At 56.2% G+C, this 20662-nt stretch overlaps 7 protein-coding genes across 7 annotated transcripts; 4 read left to right on the forward strand and 3 right to left on the reverse strand.

Annotated features, from left to right (window-relative positions):
- Nucleotides 1-846: 846 nt before the first annotated feature.
- On the reverse strand, nucleotides 847-5329 carry QBC33DRAFT_516211 (killer toxin subunits alpha/beta; the record flags this gene model as incomplete). The annotated part of the gene is made up of 4 exons (XM_060426135.1): nucleotides 847-1661; nucleotides 1726-2030; nucleotides 2120-2234; nucleotides 2311-5329. The coding sequence occupies 4 exons, from the start codon at nucleotides 5327-5329 to the stop codon at nucleotides 847-849; spliced, it is 4254 nt and encodes a 1417-aa protein (XP_060282525.1).
- A 1639-nt stretch (nucleotides 5330-6968) lies between these two features.
- QBC33DRAFT_542490 (uncharacterized protein) lies at nucleotides 6969-8810 on the reverse strand. Its single transcript, XM_060428275.1, has 3 exons — nucleotides 8159-8810; nucleotides 7459-8097; nucleotides 6969-7348 (listed from the first exon to the last, which is right to left on the reverse strand). The coding sequence occupies exons 1-3, from the start codon at nucleotides 8715-8717 to the stop codon at nucleotides 7167-7169; spliced, it is 1380 nt and encodes a 459-aa protein (XP_060282526.1). The 5' UTR covers nucleotides 8718-8810; the 3' UTR covers nucleotides 6969-7166.
- An 840-nt stretch (nucleotides 8811-9650) lies between these two features.
- Nucleotides 9651-11206, forward strand: QBC33DRAFT_542494 (uncharacterized protein). The gene is made up of 2 exons (XM_060428276.1): nucleotides 9651-10131; nucleotides 10185-11206. Exons 1-2 carry the CDS (start codon nucleotides 9940-9942, stop codon nucleotides 11025-11027), a joined length of 1035 nt encoding a protein of 344 aa, XP_060282527.1. The 5' UTR covers nucleotides 9651-9939; the 3' UTR covers nucleotides 11028-11206.
- A 598-nt stretch (nucleotides 11207-11804) lies between these two features.
- QBC33DRAFT_542495 (uncharacterized protein) lies at nucleotides 11805-12783 on the forward strand. The gene is made up of 2 exons (XM_060428277.1): nucleotides 11805-12134; nucleotides 12227-12783. Exons 1-2 carry the CDS (start codon nucleotides 11876-11878, stop codon nucleotides 12460-12462), a joined length of 495 nt encoding a protein of 164 aa, XP_060282528.1. The 5' UTR covers nucleotides 11805-11875; the 3' UTR covers nucleotides 12463-12783.
- A 117-nt stretch (nucleotides 12784-12900) lies between these two features.
- QBC33DRAFT_542497 (uncharacterized protein) lies at nucleotides 12901-16307 on the forward strand. Its single transcript, XM_060428278.1, has 3 exons — nucleotides 12901-12963; nucleotides 13035-13148; nucleotides 13208-16307. The coding sequence occupies exons 1-3, from the start codon at nucleotides 12942-12944 to the stop codon at nucleotides 15823-15825; spliced, it is 2754 nt and encodes a 917-aa protein (XP_060282529.1). The 5' UTR covers nucleotides 12901-12941; the 3' UTR covers nucleotides 15826-16307.
- A 233-nt stretch (nucleotides 16308-16540) lies between these two features.
- QBC33DRAFT_579135 (S-adenosyl-L-methionine-dependent methyltransferase) lies at nucleotides 16541-17816 on the forward strand (the record flags this gene model as incomplete). The annotated part of the gene is made up of 4 exons (XM_060431116.1): nucleotides 16541-16639; nucleotides 16709-16752; nucleotides 16817-17701; nucleotides 17762-17816. 4 exons carry the CDS (start codon nucleotides 16541-16543, stop codon nucleotides 17814-17816), a joined length of 1083 nt encoding a protein of 360 aa, XP_060282530.1.
- A 618-nt stretch (nucleotides 17817-18434) lies between these two features.
- On the reverse strand, nucleotides 18435-19473 carry QBC33DRAFT_620719 (uncharacterized protein; the record flags this gene model as incomplete). Its single annotated transcript, XM_060432771.1, has 3 exons — nucleotides 18435-19082; nucleotides 19136-19273; nucleotides 19432-19473. 3 exons carry the CDS (start codon nucleotides 19471-19473, stop codon nucleotides 18489-18491), a joined length of 774 nt encoding a protein of 257 aa, XP_060282531.1. The 3' UTR covers nucleotides 18435-18488.
- Nucleotides 19474-20662: the final 1189 nt, after the last annotated feature.

The following is a 20662-nucleotide window of genomic DNA, read 5'->3' on the forward strand; positions in this document are numbered from 1 at the left end:
CTGCATAATACGAGCAACCTCTATACTCCTCTATATAAGCAAGGAAGTATGCCTCTTATTAACATGCAGTGAAAAATGCTAATCAAGTTGCTTGTAAAAGTCAGTGATTAAGCAAAAAGCAGTCAGCCTTGCTAATAAGTCTCTACCTACTTTTGCAGTGCCTGGCTCTTACAGGATTTTTCGCTGGCCGATACCAGGTGTAAAATTGAAGCCATACCTGCGAAAACCTTTGAAGTTAGCTAAAGAGGCGAAAGAACGATTTGGGAGATCTTGGTACAGCCTCATCGGCGTAGACGCTCACGCAGTCCACGGGTATGTCGAGACCGCACATCGTAATCGCAGGCTGCCCGAAACTCATATTCTCCAGCAGACCCCGAGCGGGTAGATGTACCCCTTTGTGAAAACTTCCCGATCAAATTCCAACCATAATACTACAGTAGGATTAAACCACGTCATAGCTAATTGCGGCCGCAGCTTGGGATCACCTAGAATTGCTCACAGCTCCTGACTAGATATGGTGACAGAAGAGATGGGAACTTGGAGTTGGACTTGTGACCATTCGCAAACAACACCTACAGACTCTTCTTCGGCCAACGACCCTATTCAAATACTACTTGGAAGGAGTGGCCTCGGAAGACGGAAAGACTCCCGGGAAAATCTACACAAGGAGGGGGAAAAGCTAGGTATCAGCCGGCCCTCCACCTTGTTCCCTCCATCTGTCGATGAAACCCCTTCCCCCTCTCCCCCCCCCCCCAAGACCACCAATTCCCTCAGTCATGAAGCCCCAGAAAAGTGACCTCATGCAAGCGAAACCCAGCTCCACTACATGTCATATGAAAGGACCATCTACAAGCCACGCCTGAACAGCCGTGGAAGAGTTTCCGTGGGCTGTGGCGTCGGACTAGTCGCCTCCCAGGTCATGGGCACATAACCCGTGTGTGGCGCCGTAGTAGGCTGAGTACTCCTGTAGAACTCGGCAATCTCCTGGAGCTCCTCGTTCGTGTACGGCGGGAAGTCGGGCGGGAGCTTCGTGCCGTTCAAGCCGCGCGGGACGTCCAGCCTCGCCCGCAGCGACGTGCTGCCCGCTTCCCGGGCCTTCTTGCTGTCGACGGTGCCCTCGAACTGGCACTGGATCTTCGGCCCGCCCGCCGAGACGATGGCGCGCTCTACGCACCCGGCCTTGATGAAATAGGTCAGGTCGAAGATGAATTCGGTGGGGGATTTCTCGGTCCAGCCCGACAAGCCGCCGCACCCTGACTCCTGGGTTTTCAGGGCGGCGCCGTCGTCGCCGCCCCACCCTGCAATGTTGAAGACGTCGAAGACGAGGAAGAAGTACGCGTCGAGGAATATGCAGTCGGCCGTCGGCGTAGGCGGAGGCGGAGGCCCTTGCGTCGAGGTGGGAGGTGGCGGGGGCGGCGGGGTGCTGGTGGTGAAGACGGACTGGACTAAGGAATTGATTACGGAGTCCAGCGAGCTGGCAATGTTCGCCGCGATCAGGACCGTCGGGTACACGTCGTCGGTCAGGATGTTGTATATGCCCGTGTACGTGGCTGTTGGATCCTCGTCGCGATCGTCGTCATTATCGCCGTCTTCACCGCCGCCATCGGAGCCGAATACTCCAGGGGGGCACCCGGGGCAGCCGGGATCGCAGAACAAGTGACCTAGATGGCGAGGGCTGGGTTAGCGCTGGGCAGTCCGTATAGGAGGAGCAACGGCAGTGCCTACAAGTCTTGCCACACCCAGGGCAGCCCCCTGTGTTGGTGGGACTAGCCGGTTTCCCAGATGTCCAGGAAGTCTTCTTGGGGTTGAGGACAGGGTCTGTCGTGCTGGGTGTCGTTGTGGGATGTGGATTGGGCGTGACGGTTACGACTGTAGGGGGCTGGGTGCGCCCGCCGATGATGGTGGTGAGTCCACCGAGAGTCTCTGTTTCTACGGGCGGGGTGTAGGTGATGGAGCCCCAGATAACAGGGGCCGCCGAGCTTGTCGTTGTCTTGGTGGCCCCGATGATGGAAGTGGTGCCACTGATCACCCTGGAGGAAGCAGAGCAGATTTAGTTAAGTGAGCCGCCCGCTCATCCCGGGGGTAGCACGGAAGGGTGCCACTCTGCAAGTCTACTTACGGGGTGATGACAACAGTGAAAGGCGGTGGCTGTACGGAACTACTCAAGACGATGGAACCGCCTGTGGCGCCACAAGCGAGGGAGATACCCCAGACAGCAATCTCTGTAGTTACCACTGGTTGCATTGCATTGCGTTAGCGTCAGTACACTACCCATTCTCGGAGCGGTGGGACAGGGGCATTAGGACGCACCAGGAGGAATCGTCAGCACCGTGAGCCACGACACGTAGACGTAGTCCGGATACGTCGTTAAAGCGCCACCAGCTAAGGTGCTTGTGAGCGTCGTAAGACTGGAGTACGAGATAGTCGTAGTCCAGGGATCAAAAGCGATGGTCGTTGTACTGTGCAGTGGCAGGGGCGGCCAAACGAGCGTCGCACATGGAAGGGCAGTCACTAGCGGTGTCGGTGAGTTCCAAATGCCGGGATCTACGTAGATGGTGGATGATGAATCGCTGTCGCCTGAACCGTCCCCAGTGCCACTATCGGACTGAAGGTCCACGGCCCAGTCCGCCGTGCCGAGGAACCCGATTCCCTGGTAGAGACCTTCGCGAAATACCTTGTTGTCGTCGTCCATGTAAGCGACCCACTGCGTATTGTTGAAGACGAGGACGTTGGAGTAGGATGTGGAATCGAAGAGGTCCTGCGACGAGGGATTCTGTTTAAGAATCAGGCCGATCTCGTAGTCGGAGATGTAGCCAGCGGTGTTGGTACAGGGTCCTGGGTATGCCCCCGACTCGGGTCCAGTGAAGGTGCACTGCTCGGTCCAGCAGCCCGGGGTGGTCATCTGGAACGAACGGCCGTAGCTGCTGACGCCCACGGCGATCATATTGGACGGCACGCCTGCCTTGGTGATCATGGACAGCGCATTGATGGTCTCACTGATGTTGACATGGGAGCGCAGACAGTTCCCAAGGCCTTGGTCGTAGGAAGGGCAACCCGGATCCGCGTACTTGTTGATATAATCCCACTGCCCGTGTAGGTCGTAGGTCATGAGCACCACGTAGTCGACAACGAGACTTAAGGCTTGAATGGGGAAGTACTGCAGGTACCAGAATGAGGCAGGTGCGGTAATGGAGACCGTCTTGCCAGCTGGCATCTGCAGCTTTAGTTGGTCCAGCAGCAGAAAGAAGCCAATACTCTCCGCCGCGGTGCCCGCTGGAATACCTGGGATGTCGGGCTCGTCGGGATACTCCCAGTCCCAGTCGATGCCGTCGAGGTTGTACTCGTTCAAAAAATTAATGACGTTTGTGACCAGTGTTTGGCGATTCGCGTTGGACGCGACGGCATTGCGGAAGATGGTGTAGGTGCCGGGATCTGTAGAGAAAGTCCAGCCGCCGACGGACACAATCTTCTTGACGCCAGCCATGCCCCTGAAGAGCGGGAGCTGATTGGCAACGTCGTTAGTATTGATAGAGAAGTCAGGGTTCAACGTGATGAAGGAGAAGTGGATGTGGGTATAGGCTGACGTGTCGATGCTAGTGACGCTCATGCGCAGACAAGAGCGTTGCCAGTCGAAGGCCTCGAAGTAAGCAATTCTGTACGTCTGGCTCGGAGCGCTGGACCCGATGATGTTGGTACCGCAGTTGGAGATGCACCCATTCGCGCCATCGGCAGCCGTTCCTGGAGCCCCCGTGGCAGACTGCGAGGTGGTGCAGAACTCGGTCGTTGTGCCACACTGGCCCCAGACATCGCAGCATGCGTTGAGTGGGCACTCGTTCAATGTGCTCAGGTCCGCTCCTGGCGGTGCCTTCGCCGTGTTGTTGACCTGCGGTCCACAGACGGCGTTTGGCACTGTGGCAGGCATTGGCGGATAGCCACTGCTGAGACAAATGTAGTAGTCGGCGAACAGCTTTGCGCAGCCATTCCAACCCCAGGTGTTGCTGTTGTACTGCTCGATTTTGTCCGTGGTGAGATCGTAGGACGCCGCAAGGAACGAGCATGTGTCGCCCGTCTGGACCAGGTAGGCGTAGCAGTAGCCGTCCGCCTCGGGTTTGGGCAAGAAGTCCGGGAGCGTTCCGGCGCTGCAACAGACGTGCTGGCCCGGGATCAGGCTAGAGCATAAGTTCGGGGATGGGTTGTACGTGGTGAACTGTGCTGGAGTGATACCACATTCGGCCGCGAGCGAGGCACACTCGTCCCCAGCTGCTACCTGGATGGTTCTGCAAGTGGTGTCGCGACTCGAAACAACTCGCTTGACGGGGCTCCACCTGGGCCGGGCGGCCGGGTTGATCGAACTGCTGTTCGTGGCGTTGGTGGCCGAAGAGTTGAGGCCGCTTTGCAACAGGGCTGGAGCGAGATAGGCTACGATCTGCCACGTGGGGACGCTTGTGTCCATGGCAACGCAGCTGCCGTTCTTCCACGACTGCAGTCCGCGCTGGACAGCGCCAAGATCGCCTTTGGTGTTGGCGAGGATCCCCAATGAGTATCGGGCCGACGAGTTGCTACACATCTGGACCACGAGGCTCTCCGCAACGCTCCCGTCACTCTTGACTTGGCTGCTGAGCTTCTCGAGGACCGAGCTGAGAACACCCTGGTTGGCAAGCCCTGACCCAGCGTAGACGCCTACGGCGATGTTTCCCGTGTACGCATACTTGATCGTCTCGTTGCAAGCTGCATCCCCTAGGGATGAATAAGCCCGCAGCTGGTCCAGTGCGGCCGCAACGTCCGCTGCGTGCGCCGAGGACGCAACGCCCGAGGACGCCAGCTGCACAGAGGATGTCGCCGTGGCCTGCTGCACCTCTTCAGCAACACAAGTCGCAGCAGAGCCGGAAATCGACGAGCCTGTACCGCTAGTGGTCGATCCCAAGTCTGCCGTGCACGCAGAAATGGCGACATGCGCCTTCGTGCCGTCGATCTGGTTGAACAAGGCGAAGTCGAGGAGCATGGTCTTGCTGCAGGCCCTTCGGAGACGGTTGAGGCTGCCATAGACGTACCAGGCGGTGGTGTCGACGCCGGCGCTGCTACAGCTAGAAGGGCAGCGGTCTCTGCCCTGATGATGCAGCCGCGATGTGTAGTTTCCAGCCAGTACAGCGTCTCGGGCGCCCACTAGGTCTGTCGGCATGCCTGAGATAGGTCCAGAGGCGGTGCTGACCGAGATGGAGGCCATGATGGCACTTGCCGCGCCATTGGCCTGATTGCTGCTTGCCAGAGCACCCGGGGGAGCCCAGGCAACTGCCAGGGAGATGGCAGCTGCCAACGAAGGTAGTCCCATAATGATACAGCACAACTGAGGCCGCTTGAGGAGACAAATTGACGGCGAAGGGGGGTGTAAGGGGTTGCAGAGAAGACAGATGAGAGAGAAGAGAACTGTCATTGACCCCGAGGTTGAAGGAAGACCTAGGGAGGAGAATTGATAATGTTACTAGACAAGTTGTAGCTCGAGTCCTCCCCGGGATGCCCGTCCGCCAGATGGTATGGACACATCAGCTTATACCAAGTACTGCAACTGATACTACGCCCACGAGTTGCAGTTGGTTGGGCCGGGGGACAGAACGCCCTGTTGCCCAGACGCCAACGATCAAAAGATGCTCGCAGCAAAGTCGGCCTTCGATGCGGGAATGGCGGTTCGCCGATGTGCTCCGTGTGGGGGCAGGGTAGTATCGAGACTAGCAACTGACTGACTCGATCGCCACGTTGGAGTCAAGCCGACATCAATGAGGACGCAAGGACCGATCTGCACCGAGCAGGGCACCGCTCCCAACGGACCCCCCCCGTCTCTGGAATATATACTTTGTAATCGCATATGCAGCAGCCTGGATGCTCGATCCTCATCCCTGCTTAAACATTGACTCAAAGGGGCAGGGGAAGGCGGAAGTAGTCCACCGATGCACTCGACTGATGCAGTGATGTACTGCAACACAACCTGAAAGATGGTCCGAAAACGCACCCTTACCGAGGATCGCACATTCGTAATCGGCAGATTGACCAACCGGGCACACAGCCAACTCCCTGAGGCGCAGCGCCGCCATCGGAGAGCAGTCCAGAACAGAGTCGAGGTGTCAAGACTCGGGAGAATGTTGTCTATTGCAACCTAGGCGAGGGTTGGACTCGCGCCTTGCGAGCAGTTTTCTCACCTAGGCACCGTGGGGTTAAAAATAGACTCACATCCATACCTTACTTAGCGCAATATCGAGTGGCGCTTGATACCTGTCAGATATAATCTGTGATACTTTGCCTACTAGAGAGGAGTCCCCACATTTGCAGCGTATTCGACAATACCCATGTAAACCTAACGAACTATTGCTTTCCCCGCATGCTCCGATTACCACCATCAGTGTGAAATGCCCTCATTTTGTTGGCCGTTGCTGGCCGTTTAGCGCCCATTGGAGTTGCCGTCATACCCGTGTCACCCCACTTGCTAACATGACAGACATGACAGTCAGTCAAGTCAAGTCGGCTCGTCACATCCACCGGAAGTGGCCTGCGTCACCCGCGCCGCTGGACTGCCGCGCCGGGCACTGACCAGAGCTCAAGCGTCACTCACGTCGAGCCACCCAGGAACGTTTACCAACACGAGCTCGTCGGCACGTCCTGGACCGGCCTGCCTGTGAGGACCGCGAGTTGTGGTTTGTGGTTTGTGGTGGCCTGTGGCCTGTGGTGTTTGAGTTGTAGCTTTATTATAGAGCTCGGTCCGTCCCGCGCTCTGAACAAGGGGCGGGAGCTAGACGATATGCAATGAAACCGACCAATGTAAATTCGCGACTCATCAGTTAGTGCTGTCGTCGAGGGTACAAGCTTACCTAAGAATCCACCAACCTTCGTCAACTTCAGTTTTCATCTTGGCGTGGACGTCGCTCTTCCAATGATGGTTTGGAATCGGGCAAACACCAGAATGAGAGCATTTCGCACCCGTGGGAGACTCTGACCCCATCAACGTGCTCCATTCACACTACCTAACCACATTTATCCATGTTTCAGGTCTCCAAGCCACCCGGAGAAACGATTGTCCGAATTGAAAACTTGGAAGGCCCCCTAAATAAAGATGCACCAACTGACTGACAACCAAGGCCCCCAACATAGCCCCAAACCTGAAGCGCGATGTTCTGACTTTACCTGGGAGGAGCAGCCATTGGGGCCGCACCATTGTACATGACGGGGGTTTTGCCCTCGGGTGCATTCAGAAGCATATACGCCGCCATCGCCATGTAAATGAATGACTCCGGGTTGTGGGAGGTGGTCGCTAGTGCAGCTCCTGCGGCGCAGCCGGCTGCAATGATCTTATCTAGGGAGTCTACGGACCGGTGAAGCCGTGAGCAAGTAGCCGGCCTCCTGGAGGTGAGGGGAGGTTATGGTGACGGAAAAAGTGGGGGAGGGGGGAGGGGGGAGGAGTCCAATACATACAAGCAGTATCAGGTGTGTTAGAGTTGTCGGTCAGATGGTAGATCTCGTGGTACAAGGTAGCGCTCTGAGGCACTAGTCTGTCGAGATATATGGATTCATCTGACGAGCCGGCCGCGGGGTACCTGTCTGCCGAGACGGCCTGTGCAAGGGATGGAGCGGAATGCAAGACCTGCGGGGAGAACGCCCGTGGGCAAAGTATGACGATCCTGTTGCTTTGGCCCAAGTCGAATTCTATATCGTCCTTGTCCACGTGTTTCAACGGCCATGGCTTCGTGGTTGAGGCGGCGCGGACTCCCTGTTTGCCGTCCGCATCAATCACCTTGTCGGGGCACATCGTGGTTGGGTCCATGTTGTCAAACGCATAGCCGTTGAACGCGGGCATCCAAAAGGGATACGAATCTGCCCACTGCCTCTTGATTGCCAGGAATGCCTCATTGAGCGTCAGGTACGCGACCGGTAGCCCAGTATCGGGGTCTTTTTCGCTGACGACTTCGTTTCCATTCTTGTCCTTGATGGGCTGACCCCAGTCCTGAGGAATGCCCGCGTCGCCCGAGCAGAACAAGCGAGGATTTTCTCCCGATATCTGGGGGTCTCTCAGGCCACTTCCGGAGAGGAACTGGGTGACGCGCGAGAGGTGGTCTATTAACCATGGTCAACTGAGAGCACTGCAGCGTGAGGGACGGAAGAGCAAGGTGGCTACCTCCAATATTCGCCCATGCATTGGCGGTATCTTGACGATTCAGGTCCACCGAGTTGTCGGGCCCGGGCATGATTCCGAAGAAGGTGAACCAGAGAATCCTCGCTCCGAGATTGGTTTGGTAGTCTGCGTACGCTGTCGTGATCGCATCATGGAGCTCCGTTGCCTCGTTTAGCCATCCGTCGAGCAGTGCCTCTTGGCTGGCGCAGCCTCCGTCGCCGGAGTCTATCAAGAAGACTTGTGAAGTCGTTACCGTACTGCCATCAGTGCCACCACCTGGGCCGGTTCGAACCCTGCGGAAGAGGGCTTTGGTAGAGTTGCCTGGATCGACATCATAGGCGGCATGTCTTTCCTGCGGGCAGGCCCCGACGAGGAGGAAAAGACAGAGAGACGGCAAGGGCCACAAGGCTACCAGAGACCACCGCATGTTGAGTCGAGGAGCACAGGAGGTTTGTAGATGGGCTTCACGGGGATGGAGAATCGAAAGAGGTTGGAAGACCTTGGATATTAATCGGAGTGTTGACCGATATGTCTGGTTTTTTTTTTTTATCTCCTTGGCCATTTGAAAGGCCACAGTGAAGACCACATACCACGACGGACGAGAAGTTAGCTCGGCCGCTCGCGGCCTAGGTCATCCCATACCCGTATGTACTCCGCCAAAGTGGTTGACTGGCACCCGCGGATCCGCTCAGAGGCCGACACAGACCCGACTGTTACATATGCGCTTATGCGGGAATCTTACATACCATAAATGAATCCCTAGGGAAAGCCAGGTGTCAGAAGTGGCGGCGTATAAGTGCCCACTTTCACAGGAAGTTGTCACCCCGATTGGCCAGACGACGCAGCCATCTGCAGGGCCCTGGTTTTGGTGGGATTCTAACATCTTACGGATCACTTCCGTACCGTTTACGCTGCATTCTATTGCTTCCAACACCAGGGGGACCCCTGCACCTCTTTCTCCCTCTAGCGTCCAACGGACCGTGCCGTGCATGCAAATAGCGTGCGGCGTAGCTAAGCTTCTACATGGTCCGCTTGCGGCGTAACTAAGCTTCTCTGCCGCGCAGGATATCTTGGCTCAGTGACGCCAGGAAGCGCAATCAACTGGGCACCCAATCAGGAAGGAGTGCTGGCTGTCTCCTTGATAGACTACCTATTCCATGCCTTGTAGGATGTGATCTTCAGCGTTGCTCTGCAGGGACTCATTCGGCAGGTCCGAGTGGAACATAGGGTTGTCCCTGTGAGGCACAGCTCCATCCACGCCGCCGTGTGCCAAAAGTTGTTAAGCTGCCCACCTTCATTCATTTCTTCAGGGATTTACCTCAAAGAATCATACGATTCTTTCCATCACACGTCTTGCTTACGCAATAATATTGTTTGCTCCCACGTCGTGAATCCTGTGGGTGGATATGATGCCTGAAAAGAGGAATCGATACCCGTTATATTACATGCGTGGGACTTTCTGAATGTGACTCGAGGGAATAGATGCATTCACGAGGTGCGACCAGATGCAGGGTTGAGGTAATTACAACAAGGTCTGGCGGTGCGTCGGGCCGGATGCTTCTTTTGCCGCCGTCGACAGCACAATCTCGTTGCATCGCCGGAGAAAGCCTGCCCACCAACTGGATGCCAATAAGTGATTTCAGAGATGCAGACTTGGAGGGAGGAGTCCGCTCGAGCAAGCCAGCAAGCACAAGAAGTTATCCTTTTCTTGACTACCCGACTGTGTGTCTCACTCTCTCCGAACCGCGACAATCTCCCGCTATACCATACACCAGACCAAAGCAATGAAGCCCCTCCGCTTACTTTCCTCTGTGTTTGCTCTTCACCTGGCGGAAGGCTATCTGGTGTCTCCTCCAGGAACTCCTGCGCCAGGGGCAGCCGCGGATTGCAGCGCTTGGGTCCAGAACTCATACAGCCTGACATGCGACATTGTCGAACGGTTCTTCGGCATGTCCCTGGCCCAGTTCGAGGCATGGGTGAGCAGCAACCCAACCGCTCGTGTAGTGTCCACATGTTGACTCTCGAACAGAACCCCTCTGTCACCGAGTTGGGCGAAGGCTGCAACATGATCGAGGGTCTCTACTATTGTGTTGAAGTTGATTTTGTCACACTCACCACTCTGACAACTCCCACGACAACCTCGACATCGACGACCACGACCGGGAATGGCGTAACCACGCCAACTCCCACGCAGGCTGGCATGGCCAGCAGCTGTAACAAGTTCTATCTGGTCAGCAGCGGAGATACCTGCTCCAACATCGCCACCGCTCAGGGCATCTCTCTCACCAACTTCTACGCTTGGAACCCTGCCGTAGGGAATACCTGCGCGAGCCTCTGGGCCAGCTATTATGTCTGCGTCGGCGTGATCTCTGGTAGCAGCAGCACCCCCACAACGCTTCCCACCACCACGCAGACCTCTGAAGTCACGACTCCAACGCCGACCCAGGACGGCATGATCAGCAACTGCAACAAGTTCTATCTGGTCGGCAGCGGAGACACCTGCTCCAACATCGCCACCGCTCAGGGCATCTCTCTCACCAACTTCTACGCTTGGAACCCTGCCGTAGGGAATACCTGTGCTTCTTTATGGGCCGGTTACTACGTCTGCGTGGGCATCACCGGCTCCGCCACGACGACGCCTCCGCCTACTACTACCCAGGGTGGTAATGGGGTTGTCACTCCAACACCGACCCAGGCGGGCATGGCGACCAACTGCGATGGCTTCCACCTCGTAGTGAGCGGAGACATTTGCTCCAGCATTGCCGCCGCAGCCGGAATCTCGCTGGCCAACTTCTACGCTTGGAATTCTGCGGTGGGAAATACCTGTGCTTCTTTATGGGCTGGTTACTACGTCTGCATTAGTCTCCTGTAGACATACATCGATATGTTGGCTTTGAAAGAAATACACCGAGTGATTCGGGTGCGAAGTGTCCTCTGGGTCAATGGATTCAGTGTTCCTAATGCTGGGGAGCTGGTGCAATTATGTCATTATAGGAGACTTTACTTTACGGAAGGTAGTCATCTACATACAAGAGAACGTCAGCATGCCCGCCGGTATCACAGAGTCGGTGCCTGTTTAGAAATGACGGGTCTATCAAGTCTCTTTCCCTACCGGCCGCATATGTAGCGCTGCTTTGGCCTTCCTGGCGCCGTCTGCCGAACTGTGATCCGTGGAACCATCCCAACGCTCTGAGTATAGAGACAGTCGTGGCGCAAGAAGAGTTGGATGAGACAGCAGGACAGACCTATTCAGAAGAGAGAGACTGGCTGTCGTGAGAGGGGGGGATGGGGACGGCGGGTTGTGCAGAATGGCCCGTGTAAGCGAGCGTGGGGGGGCCGGAGGTTGGTTCAATAGTCTGAAAAATATCTCCTGCGGCGTCCTTCTTCTTCCCAGTTTCTTTCTTGAGTTCAAGCGGTGTAGTCATGCAATGCCACCCTTCATGCTTGTGCTGCGCGATCCTTGATTGGCCCTTCCTGCCCTTGTCGTGGGTTTTCAATTCGCAATAGTCGACCGACTTCGCCCTGGCGACAAAGGGCTCAGGCATCCGAGTTCGCAGGCTCTATGGAGGCCAGAATTTGAGCCGGCTGGATATATATAAACCCGACATTATCCTGTCCTACCTCGCTTTCTCTTCTGATAAGGAACATCCAACACTCATAGTATCTCTTTGAAGTGTTCCACAACCCCCTCTCAAACCCCCTCCACAAACACCATCGAAAATGCGCCCTCTCACCTCCTCCCTCCTTGCCGTCCTCTATCTCGCCAGCATCCCGGTGCTCGCCGACATCAGCGTCTTTGGCGTCCCCGCCATCATCCAACCCGGTCAGCCCTTCAGCGCCAGCTTCCAGAACGCCATCCAGCAGCCCGCGCAGTACACAATGGTCTGGGGCTACACCCCCTACGATGACACCACCACACCCGGCTACATGCCCCAGCACAACACCGTCGGCATGCCCATCGCGACGGTCTACTTCCCCGGTCCGTAATACCCCCTTTCCCTCTTCCCCCGAGTTTAGCCATCACTAGCGCTCCGCCAGACGCCGATTTACGGTTGCTGACCTCCATCCCAGACTACCTCGCCACCGCCCAGAATGGCAAGGGCAACGTCACGGGCCTGACCATCAATGGCAACGTAGGCCACAAGGTCGGCGTTCACGCCATGATTTGGGGCGAGTTCGGCGTCCTGAACTCGGTCACCATCCACAGCTGGCTGTGGAACGTCACCCTCGGCGACGCCACGAGCTATGATAACTACATCATGGCCCAAAAGGTGACCGGCCCCAATTTCAAGAGCTTCAACCTCTAAGCTTCAAAGTTCTCTGTCCCCGGATGATGCCTGTAGACTCTGTCTGGTGGATATCGAGGTTGGGATAATATCGCAACGACTCATCTATGGTGAAAAGGGCTAGGATGCAAGCGAGACCAAGTGTTGTAAATAGCTTTCTACGTGGTCATTCATGTGGCGTGCAATTTGAAGCCAGAGTTGCTGAGGCAGACCGCAAAGCCGAGAACCGAAGTTTTGTCCCACACCAGGAATGCGCCAATGTATCTCCTTGTAAAACGCGCGGGCCCAAAACGTGGAACCACAAGCCAGGTGGTGGCACCTGGGTTGCGAGCCTGAGGTGGCATTTCACTCAATGAAGCGACCAATCATTTCTCGGCAGTGCTTGGGGTAGGTAGGTAGGTACTTAATTAAATATGGGTTGGAAGCCCAGCTTGCAACACGAGAACATGCACCCGCTCCGCCACACACCATCCAGGAGAGTGTCACCGCAAACTCACCCAATGTCCGAGAATCTAGAGAAAAGTAAATACAGCCCTTACTTTTCGTGCCGATATACCTCTCATGTCTAGGCCCCAACTAAAATTCCGTGACAGAACTCGAGGAAACTCGCCTCAACCCTGCGGCGGATACGCCCAGTCCGAGCGGTCAGGCATCGCCTCCTCCTGCAACGGAGTCCTCCTTGCCTCCGCCAGACGACGATGCAATTGGTACGAGTAGAATGCCCCCCGCCGGACACGAGAGCTCCTGCGCTCACTAACTTCCCCAGTTTCATCTGAGATCATTTCCTTGCGGCCGCCCAGTCCGCCCGGACCCGGAATTTTGACCGTTACGCTCTCTTTCGCTCGTGGCCTGAGCATAGACGAGACACCTGAGCTGATACGTTTTCACGAACCGGATGTGCGCAAGCGTTGGCTGATTTACGCGATCTTGGAATGTGAAAGGGCCCAAGTCTCCTCCGAGGCCATGTCCTATTCGTGCATAAGGGGGAAAACAAGCGTTTTTTGGCCAGGAGCCACAAACATGCCATGGGCGGAGAGGAGCTCAACGTTCAAATTTGACGTCTCTGCGCCTTCTGAGCTGACAGTGTACCTGTTTGACAGGAAGTTTGATGCTCTGACGGGACCCCAAGTCACATCCCTTGGGTTGATCAAGTTGAACCCTTTTCTGGAAACCTGGGTTCAGGGTGAGCAGTGGGTAGATGTCCAAGACGGTACCGGGAGAGTGAATCTCGAGGTTTCCTACCTGGAGAAGAAGGTACTGCCTCTGGAGGACTCGGATGTGTGGAGGGTCTGCCGAGAGGTTCGTTTCGGTGACCTCGTCCGCGTCGAAAAGAGCGACACCGATCGAGCCTTTGCTATGAAGACCATACGCACGCCTGATACCATGCCTAGTTCTGAGACAGTCCACCACCTCTGCTCCGCATTCCCGATCAAACACCCCTTCATCGCGCCGCTCGAATTTGTCTTCAAGTCGCCTAAGGGGCTAAGCCTCCTTTCACCACTAGCCAGTGGCGGACACCTTTTTTCTCACCTTCAAAGAAAGCGACGTTTTGAAGTCGACAGGGCCAGAATTCACTCTGCGGAGCTCACTTGCGCATTAGAATACCTCCATGGCAGGCATATTATTCTGGCCTGTCTGAAGCCAGAGAATATTGCCTTGGATTCATTGGGCCGCGTCAGTCTCTGCAACCCTGGTCTTTTCGGACTAGAGAAGAAGGACGGGGATCGAGTTGTGCCTGGCAAGACGGAGATCCCTGCCCCCGAACTCCTTCTTGGCCAGGAGGCGTCTGAGGCGGTGGACTGGTGGAGCTTGGGGGTTCTTCTCTACGAGATGCTGACCGGGATACCTCCGTTCTACCACGAGGACGTCAAGGAGCAACGGCGGCGGATCATCGACCAAGCCCTTCAGCTCCCTGAGGGACTCCCGACTGCCGCTAGGGATATCTTAATCAAGCTTCTTGACAAAGACCCCGCAAGACGCTTGGGGACAAATGGAGCCTCGGAGCTCAAAGCCCACAAATTCTTCCACGATGTGAATTGGCTCGACCTCACGCAGCCGAGGCGTGAAGCCCTCTTCGAGCCCAGCCAGGCTGTAACAGTCTTTAGAGTTGAACCGGACGAACCCCGGGACTCAAGGTTGTACCACGAGACAGGAGTGCAACGAGTGTCTGAAGGAGTCGTGGAAAAGCAAATATACTGGGATGCATTTCGAGTCAAATTCTGGTACCCGGTTAAAGACAAAGATGACGAAAACGCTCCAGACGAGACTTCATCGAGACTCGAGGACGATGAATGGGAATTGGTATGGGAGCCGACATCTCAAGAATTCCATTTCAACAATTGCCTCATCAGCGAGCAACGCCCAATCGGTACAGACTGTCGGCCTGCGTACACGCCATTCGCAGATGAATACACTCCTACTGTCCACGATGATTACGATCTAGCGATCCAGAGCCCGCGTCCCAGTCAAAGCCAGAAGAAGGACGCACTCAAGGCTGCATTGAAAGCTGGATATGGCAACCGTGTAGTATTGCAAATTCTCGAATATGATGTTGACTTGGACGACGCGATTCTTGAACGCGTTGAAGGTGGTGGTGGGCCATGGTACCTTCCGACAGGTCTTAGTAACTTCCACGTTATCTGGCTAACACCACTGGAATGGGTCGTGGACAATGGCAATGCCGAGCTCGTCGAGTTGTTCCTGGAAAAGGGCGTGGACGCAAACTTTTCCACCTTCCCGAGAGAAGGACCTGCTCTAATCAAGGCAGTCAAGAAAAGGAACCAAAAGCTCATCGAGATGCTCCTGCCGAGATCCAACCGAGTCAACTCGACAAGGGCGCTTTGCCACGCGGTGGAACAGCAGGACAATGCAATTACGACTACCCTACTAACAAATGGCGTCCTCCCTGACTTTGAAGAATCAGACCGACCCCGGCCCCCCATCCTGACTTACGGCGGCGGCGGCTGTATCCACCTGCCGCTCAATCAAGGACCACGTCTCAAGGCAGAAGACTTCACACCTCCTCTCGTCCGGGCAGCTCGACTAGGCAATGCGAGTCTAGTACAGTTACTGCTTGAAAATGGCGCTAATGTCAACGCCGCTTACCACGTCCTTGACATTCCCGATTGGCGCATGCCCTGGGAAGAGCCGATGGCGCCGATCCAATTCTCCTGCGGAAGGGCCGTACAGTTAGCAAAGGAGCTGGGGCATTCCGAGGTAGTGCAATTGCTCCTCGACGGCGGTGCAGATGTCAGTCTGGCACCACCGGTCTGGCCCGTGCCGGGTCACACATGTCCATTGATTCCAAGGTCTGTGTATCTCAGGGTAACAGTAGGCCTGGAGGAATTGGCCGCGGCGAGAAGAGAGGGCAAAGTGGCTACCTAGGAGTTAGGGCACGGTTTAGAAAGCGGGAGGGGGACCGATGAACGTCGTTTTTTCTGCTCTTCTCCCCATTCTTGCGAGTGGACCATGAGTAATAGCGATTGTGGTTTCGTAGTAGAAGGATGTTTCGCAGGATATAAAGACGGCTGGCACTGATCGTTTCTTTCCGTCTCCTGAGACTATGAATCCTAACTCTCTTTGCTTCCTACTGTTTCCTATTTGGACAGAATTCTACTCACCAATATACCCCTGACCCGAGATCACAATGGAATCGCTGCGCTGCTCTTGGAGTACGTCCCCGAGAACGACTTCCACGGATTCTCAATGGCGTCCCCAGGCGGCCAAGTTCTGTAAACGACGCCAGGCACAGGCCAAGAAGCAAGGATGGCGATCGGAGAAGTCCCACAGCCTCCTTATCGCGGACTTCAAGATCGGCTGCAAGTGCCGCTTTTTCAAGGTGGCGAGGTGGCGGGTAGAGGATGGACAAAAGAAAAGAAAAACCAAAGTGAACGCAGGGTAATTATATGACGTTATGTAATTGGATGAGAGATCACGGTGTCTTCACCTCTCTGCCCCCACCCCGGCCAACACCCCCACGAGCTCACCTTGCAACCCCCACAGAATCTCCGGTCCATAACGTCGCGCATTCTCCAGAAGCCCCTCTCCCCCCTCTCTCAATGCAATCGCGCGCGCCGCATCTCTCCGCTCCGAGCCCGCGATGGCGGACAACACCCCGGCGGCTGTGCCGGAAATCTCGACTCGAGATCAAACAACGGCGTCATTGAGCGATCAGAGCGACTTCTCCACCGGTCTGAGCGTAATGATCCCCATCCTCTAACCCAAACTGTTGCCGAGACCCGATCGCGCCGCTGACTCGGATCGCAAGGTTGATGACGATGCCGATTCTGCTCTCGGAGACGTGGACGCCCCGTGAGTTAAAACGGAACATGCCAATTCGACAATAATGACACAAACTAAATGCGAAGGAGCGCAGACCATCGACGCAATCGCTAAGATCAAGCATCTACGAGTACGTCGAGGAGCACGGGCGGACCTTCCACAGGTACAAGCAAGGGCGGTACTGGATGCCCAACGACGCGGTCGAGCAGGAGCGCCTGGACCTGCAGCACGCCGTGTTCACGATGCGGCTCGGCGGCGAGCTCGGGCTCGCGCCCATCTCGGACCCGCAGTCGGTGCTGGACCTCGGCACGGGCACGGGCATCTGGGCCATCGAGTGCGCCCTCAAGTACCCCTCTGCCCGCGTCGTCGGCACCGACCTCAGCCCCATCCAGCCCGAGTACGTGCCGCCCAACTGCAGCTTCGAGGTCGACGACGCCGAGGACGAGTGGGTGTACGGCGGCGGCACCGGCGACGGCGGGGGCGGCCGGTTCGACTACGTCCACCTGCGCATGATGTTCCACTGCTTCAGCGACCACAGGCGCGTCATGCGGTCGGCGCTGGCGCACCTCCGGCCGGGCGGCTACATGGAGTGGCAGGACTGGTCGTGCGTGCTGCGGTGCGCCGACGGGACGATGAGCGGCACGGCGCTGGAGCGGTGGTCGCGCCTGTACGTGGAGGCGGGCGGGCGCCTGGGGCGCGACATGCTGGCGCCGCACAAGTACAAGGGGTGGATGTCCGGCGCGGGCTTCGTCGACGTCGTCGAGCGCCGCCTCGCCGTCCCCGGGAACCCCTGGGCCAAGGGCCGCGAGAACAAGCGCCTGGGCAGCCTGCAGATGAGCAACTTCCTCGACGGCCTGCACGCCGCGTCCATGACGCTGTTCACCAGGGGCCTGGGCATGACTCCCGAGGAGGTGGAGCTGTTGCTTGTCGACTGCCGGAAGGCTATCAAGGACACGGGCATCCATTTTTACTGGCTCACGTATGCGCGCCTGGATTCTGCCGTTCGACCGTCGTCATTGCTAATGATTTTCATACCTAGATACGTGGTGTACGGTCGTAGGCCTCGAGAGGATGAGTTGCCATTGGCAGAATAGTTCTGCGATGCGAACATGGAATTCAATGTTAGTGTTTTCCTGGAACCTAGTCATGCAAAGATGTTGGCATCTGGACTGTCGTTTGTCGGTTGAGGTTGAATCAAGCTTTGCATGGTAGTTAGGAGGGGGTGGTGTGCCAAGGAATTATGGCGAACTGTCGACAAAAGTGGACAAGACCGTGTTGTGGGTTAGGGATTCAAAAGCAGTCCAACGTACGGAAGTATATGTGGAGGTGTGCAAAGCCACGAAGTAACTAGCACTGGATGAGTGGCATCAAAGCAATTACCCAGCGCCCCAACAGTCGCATATTTAGCAGTGTCAAAGGACGAGAGTCGGGGCGAATACTGGCATGCAAATGGTCAGGAATTGGACGGTCGGCAATGAGGAAAAGGGTTGAATAAAAATGAGAAAGCCTTGAAAAGAGACTCAAAAGAGAGTAAGGGGGGAGGACGTTGGTGGGTGCGAATGCTGTCCTCTAGGCGCCACCCAAGGCTGCTGACTGCTATTGTATCAAGATATAGGAAAGAACAGTTATTCACTTACCCCAGAGAAGCGAGTTTTTATTTTGTATTTTTTCATGATTTTATATCAGCATTAAATTTGATTACATTAATATGCACAGCTAAGCGCAGGCAACCTCAGTGCAGCCGTTCACACATGCACTCGTCCCAACTACGCTATCCTCGTCGCGGTAACAGCATCAATCCACAAGTAACTCCAAATGGCATTTGGCGACGTCTCGGGAGAAGAATTCCAGAACCGGATCTGGATCAGGACGGTATCCGCCTTCGCAGTGAAGGTCCCGGTAAACGGCACCCAGCCATTTTCCACGGTGAGCGCGCCGCTCTGCAAGAAGACAGCGCCGTCGGCGAGGACAGAGACGAGCGTCGGCCGGTCGGGGGCGCTCGCCGAGATGGTCCGCAGTATCATGCTGAACTGGTACTTCTCGCCGGGGCACACGCGGACCGCCTGCAGGAGCTGGTTGCCTTCGTGGGCGTTTACGACTCGGTCAATGGCCGTCTGCATGATCGCGGAACCGTCGGCCGCCTCCGAGCCCACCGTCCTACGGACGAAGCCGCTTGGTATGCTGGGGTTGCTCTGGCGGATCCAAGCGTCGTCCGTTTCGAAGGACGGGTTGAGCAGGATTTGGGAGGCTGTAGGGCAGGCAGCGCCGCCGGCGACGGTAGTCGTTTCGGTTGTTGACGTTGTCGTCGTGGTGACCGAGACGACAGTGGTGGGTACCGTGACGGTGATGATTTCGTCCTCCTAGATGGTTGATCAGCATTGATTCTGCGTCATCCGAGGAAAGGCTCACCCACTCCTGGCAGCGTCACCGTAGTCGGCACCGTGACCGTCGTAATCTCGCCCTCTCCGGGAATCGTCACGGTCTCCGGCACAGTGACAGTCGTGGTCGTTGGCGTCTCGGTGCATGTTTCAACAGTGTTCCACTGGGTGATCTAGAGATGCCGCTGTTAGATCTGGTACGACGCCGGGAAGACTGTTTGCTGGTAGGTTGTCACCGTTTCAGTGGCCTCGCAAAGTTGCAGTGGACGGAGCTGTAGGATCCTGTCGCGGTTGCCGAGGGGTAAACAGAGCTACATGGCTTGGCCGCTACGCTGATGGCGCCTGCAAGCAGGAAAGAAAAAATCAGATGCATTGTAAAATAACTCAAACGCTGTATGATGCGTTTGCAAACGAGTGACACCGATTGAGCTCGGGAAGCGGAAAATGAACGGGACGAGAAGAAGCGAACAAGATGGGGGAAACTTTGGAGAAGACATGCACCATTTCCAACAGCCTGGATCGTCTGGATCGCAGTCAATGTGGCCTAGCGCTCAGGGGTCAGCCCAATAGTCCACGAAGCTAGCCGCTTTAGCAAGTCTAGGAGCTTGGCGTCAACGGAGAGATCCTGGCAGGCATCCAGTCAGCCCCAATGGCACGGACTTGTCCAGCCTGGCGAGGCTCAGGGGCATCCAATCTACTAGCTCTTAAGGTTGGAACAATCCTTGTCAGATCCCACAGGACATCATATCCCATCAACTCCATGGAGAATCACGAGTCTTCTGGTTAAGCTCCCCAGAGTCCCATTTGCCCCCCTGACAATTGGTCACCCAGCCACCCACCCTGGGGCCTGGGTCGGGATATGCCCAGTTACTTTAGGTAGGTGCAGACTACAATAATCTGACTTTTGCGAGATTGCTGGCCGAAAGGCGTGTGGGGTTTGGCCGAGGGGGCCCCGTCCTAGGAATCAGGCTCCGCCGGGCACGAGGCGACCCGTGGAAAGTCCCTTGAAGGCATGGCCCAACTGAAGTTTCTTGACGCGATGATTTCAGGTGACCATGATCTGAGATTGCTCGAATATGTGATGTTGACCTACCAATTCCCAATAGAATTCCGGGAATATATCTACGAGCATGCCCACGAGCTGGTAAAACCCCCGGCCGCAGCGGAAGTCTTGCAGAGAGCATTTGACGGAGAAGAATACGCCGTCTTCTCGCCGTTCCGACAGTTAAGCCCCGGGACTGTACAATCTGTCCTCGGAAGCAATGCTCTGAACAAGGTGCGGCTGCTCAATCTCTCCGATACCCGGGAGCGGAGATCTCTGCAACGCTAGGTGCTCTCAACCATGACATTGACGAGCTGTGTACTATATCGGCGACGCCTTCGTCAATCCTGTTCGATTTGTCTCAGTAGACCAGCGCGGCTGCTGTTTTGACCTTTGCCATGCTCTTTCCTCGGCCCCGCCATCGCTCAGATCGGCGTTTTCGATCGAGGTGAGCGCTCTTCCGGCCAGGGCAAGCACGTTTGCTTGGGTAAGCCATTTCCCCAGGCCCGACTTGGGATAC

Source organism: Phialemonium atrogriseum (genome assembly GCF_030411735.1).
Source record: "Phialemonium atrogriseum strain 8032-3 unplaced genomic scaffold QBC33scaffold_16, whole genome shotgun sequence".
Classification (NCBI taxonomy): Eukaryota; Fungi; Ascomycota; class Sordariomycetes; order Cephalothecales; family Cephalothecaceae; genus Phialemonium; species Phialemonium atrogriseum.

Excerpts from the sequence above, each read along its gene's own strand:
- QBC33DRAFT_542490 (XM_060428275.1), bottom strand. The coding sequence starts at position 8,717 with ATGGCCAAGGAGATAAAAAAAAAAAACCAGACATATCGGTCAACACTC. Across the intron at positions 8,098-8,158 it reads TGCATGGGCGAATATTGGAG|ACCACCTCTCGCGCGTCACC; the intron begins GTAGCCACCTTG and ends CATGGTTAATAG. Across the intron at positions 7,349-7,458 it reads TAACACACCTGATACTGCTT|ACTCCCTAGATAAGATCATT; the intron begins GTATGTATTGGA and ends ACCGGTCCGTAG.
- QBC33DRAFT_542494 (XM_060428276.1), top strand. The coding sequence starts at position 9,940 with ATGAAGCCCCTCCGCTTACTTTCCTCTGTGTTTGCTCTTCACCTGGCG. Across the intron at positions 10,132-10,184 it reads TGGCCCAGTTCGAGGCATGG|AACCCCTCTGTCACCGAGTT; the intron begins GTGAGCAGCAAC and ends ACTCTCGAACAG.
- QBC33DRAFT_542495 (XM_060428277.1), top strand. The coding sequence starts at position 11,876 with ATGCGCCCTCTCACCTCCTCCCTCCTTGCCGTCCTCTATCTCGCCAGC. Across the intron at positions 12,135-12,226 it reads CGCGACGGTCTACTTCCCCG|ACTACCTCGCCACCGCCCAG; the intron begins GTCCGTAATACC and ends CCTCCATCCCAG.
- QBC33DRAFT_542497 (XM_060428278.1), top strand. The coding sequence starts at position 12,942 with ATGTCCGAGAATCTAGAGAAAA. Across the intron at positions 12,964-13,034 it reads GTCCGAGAATCTAGAGAAAA|AACTCGAGGAAACTCGCCTC; the intron begins GTAAATACAGCC and ends ATTCCGTGACAG. Across the intron at positions 13,149-13,207 it reads GCCAGACGACGATGCAATTG|TTTCATCTGAGATCATTTCC; the intron begins GTACGAGTAGAA and ends TAACTTCCCCAG.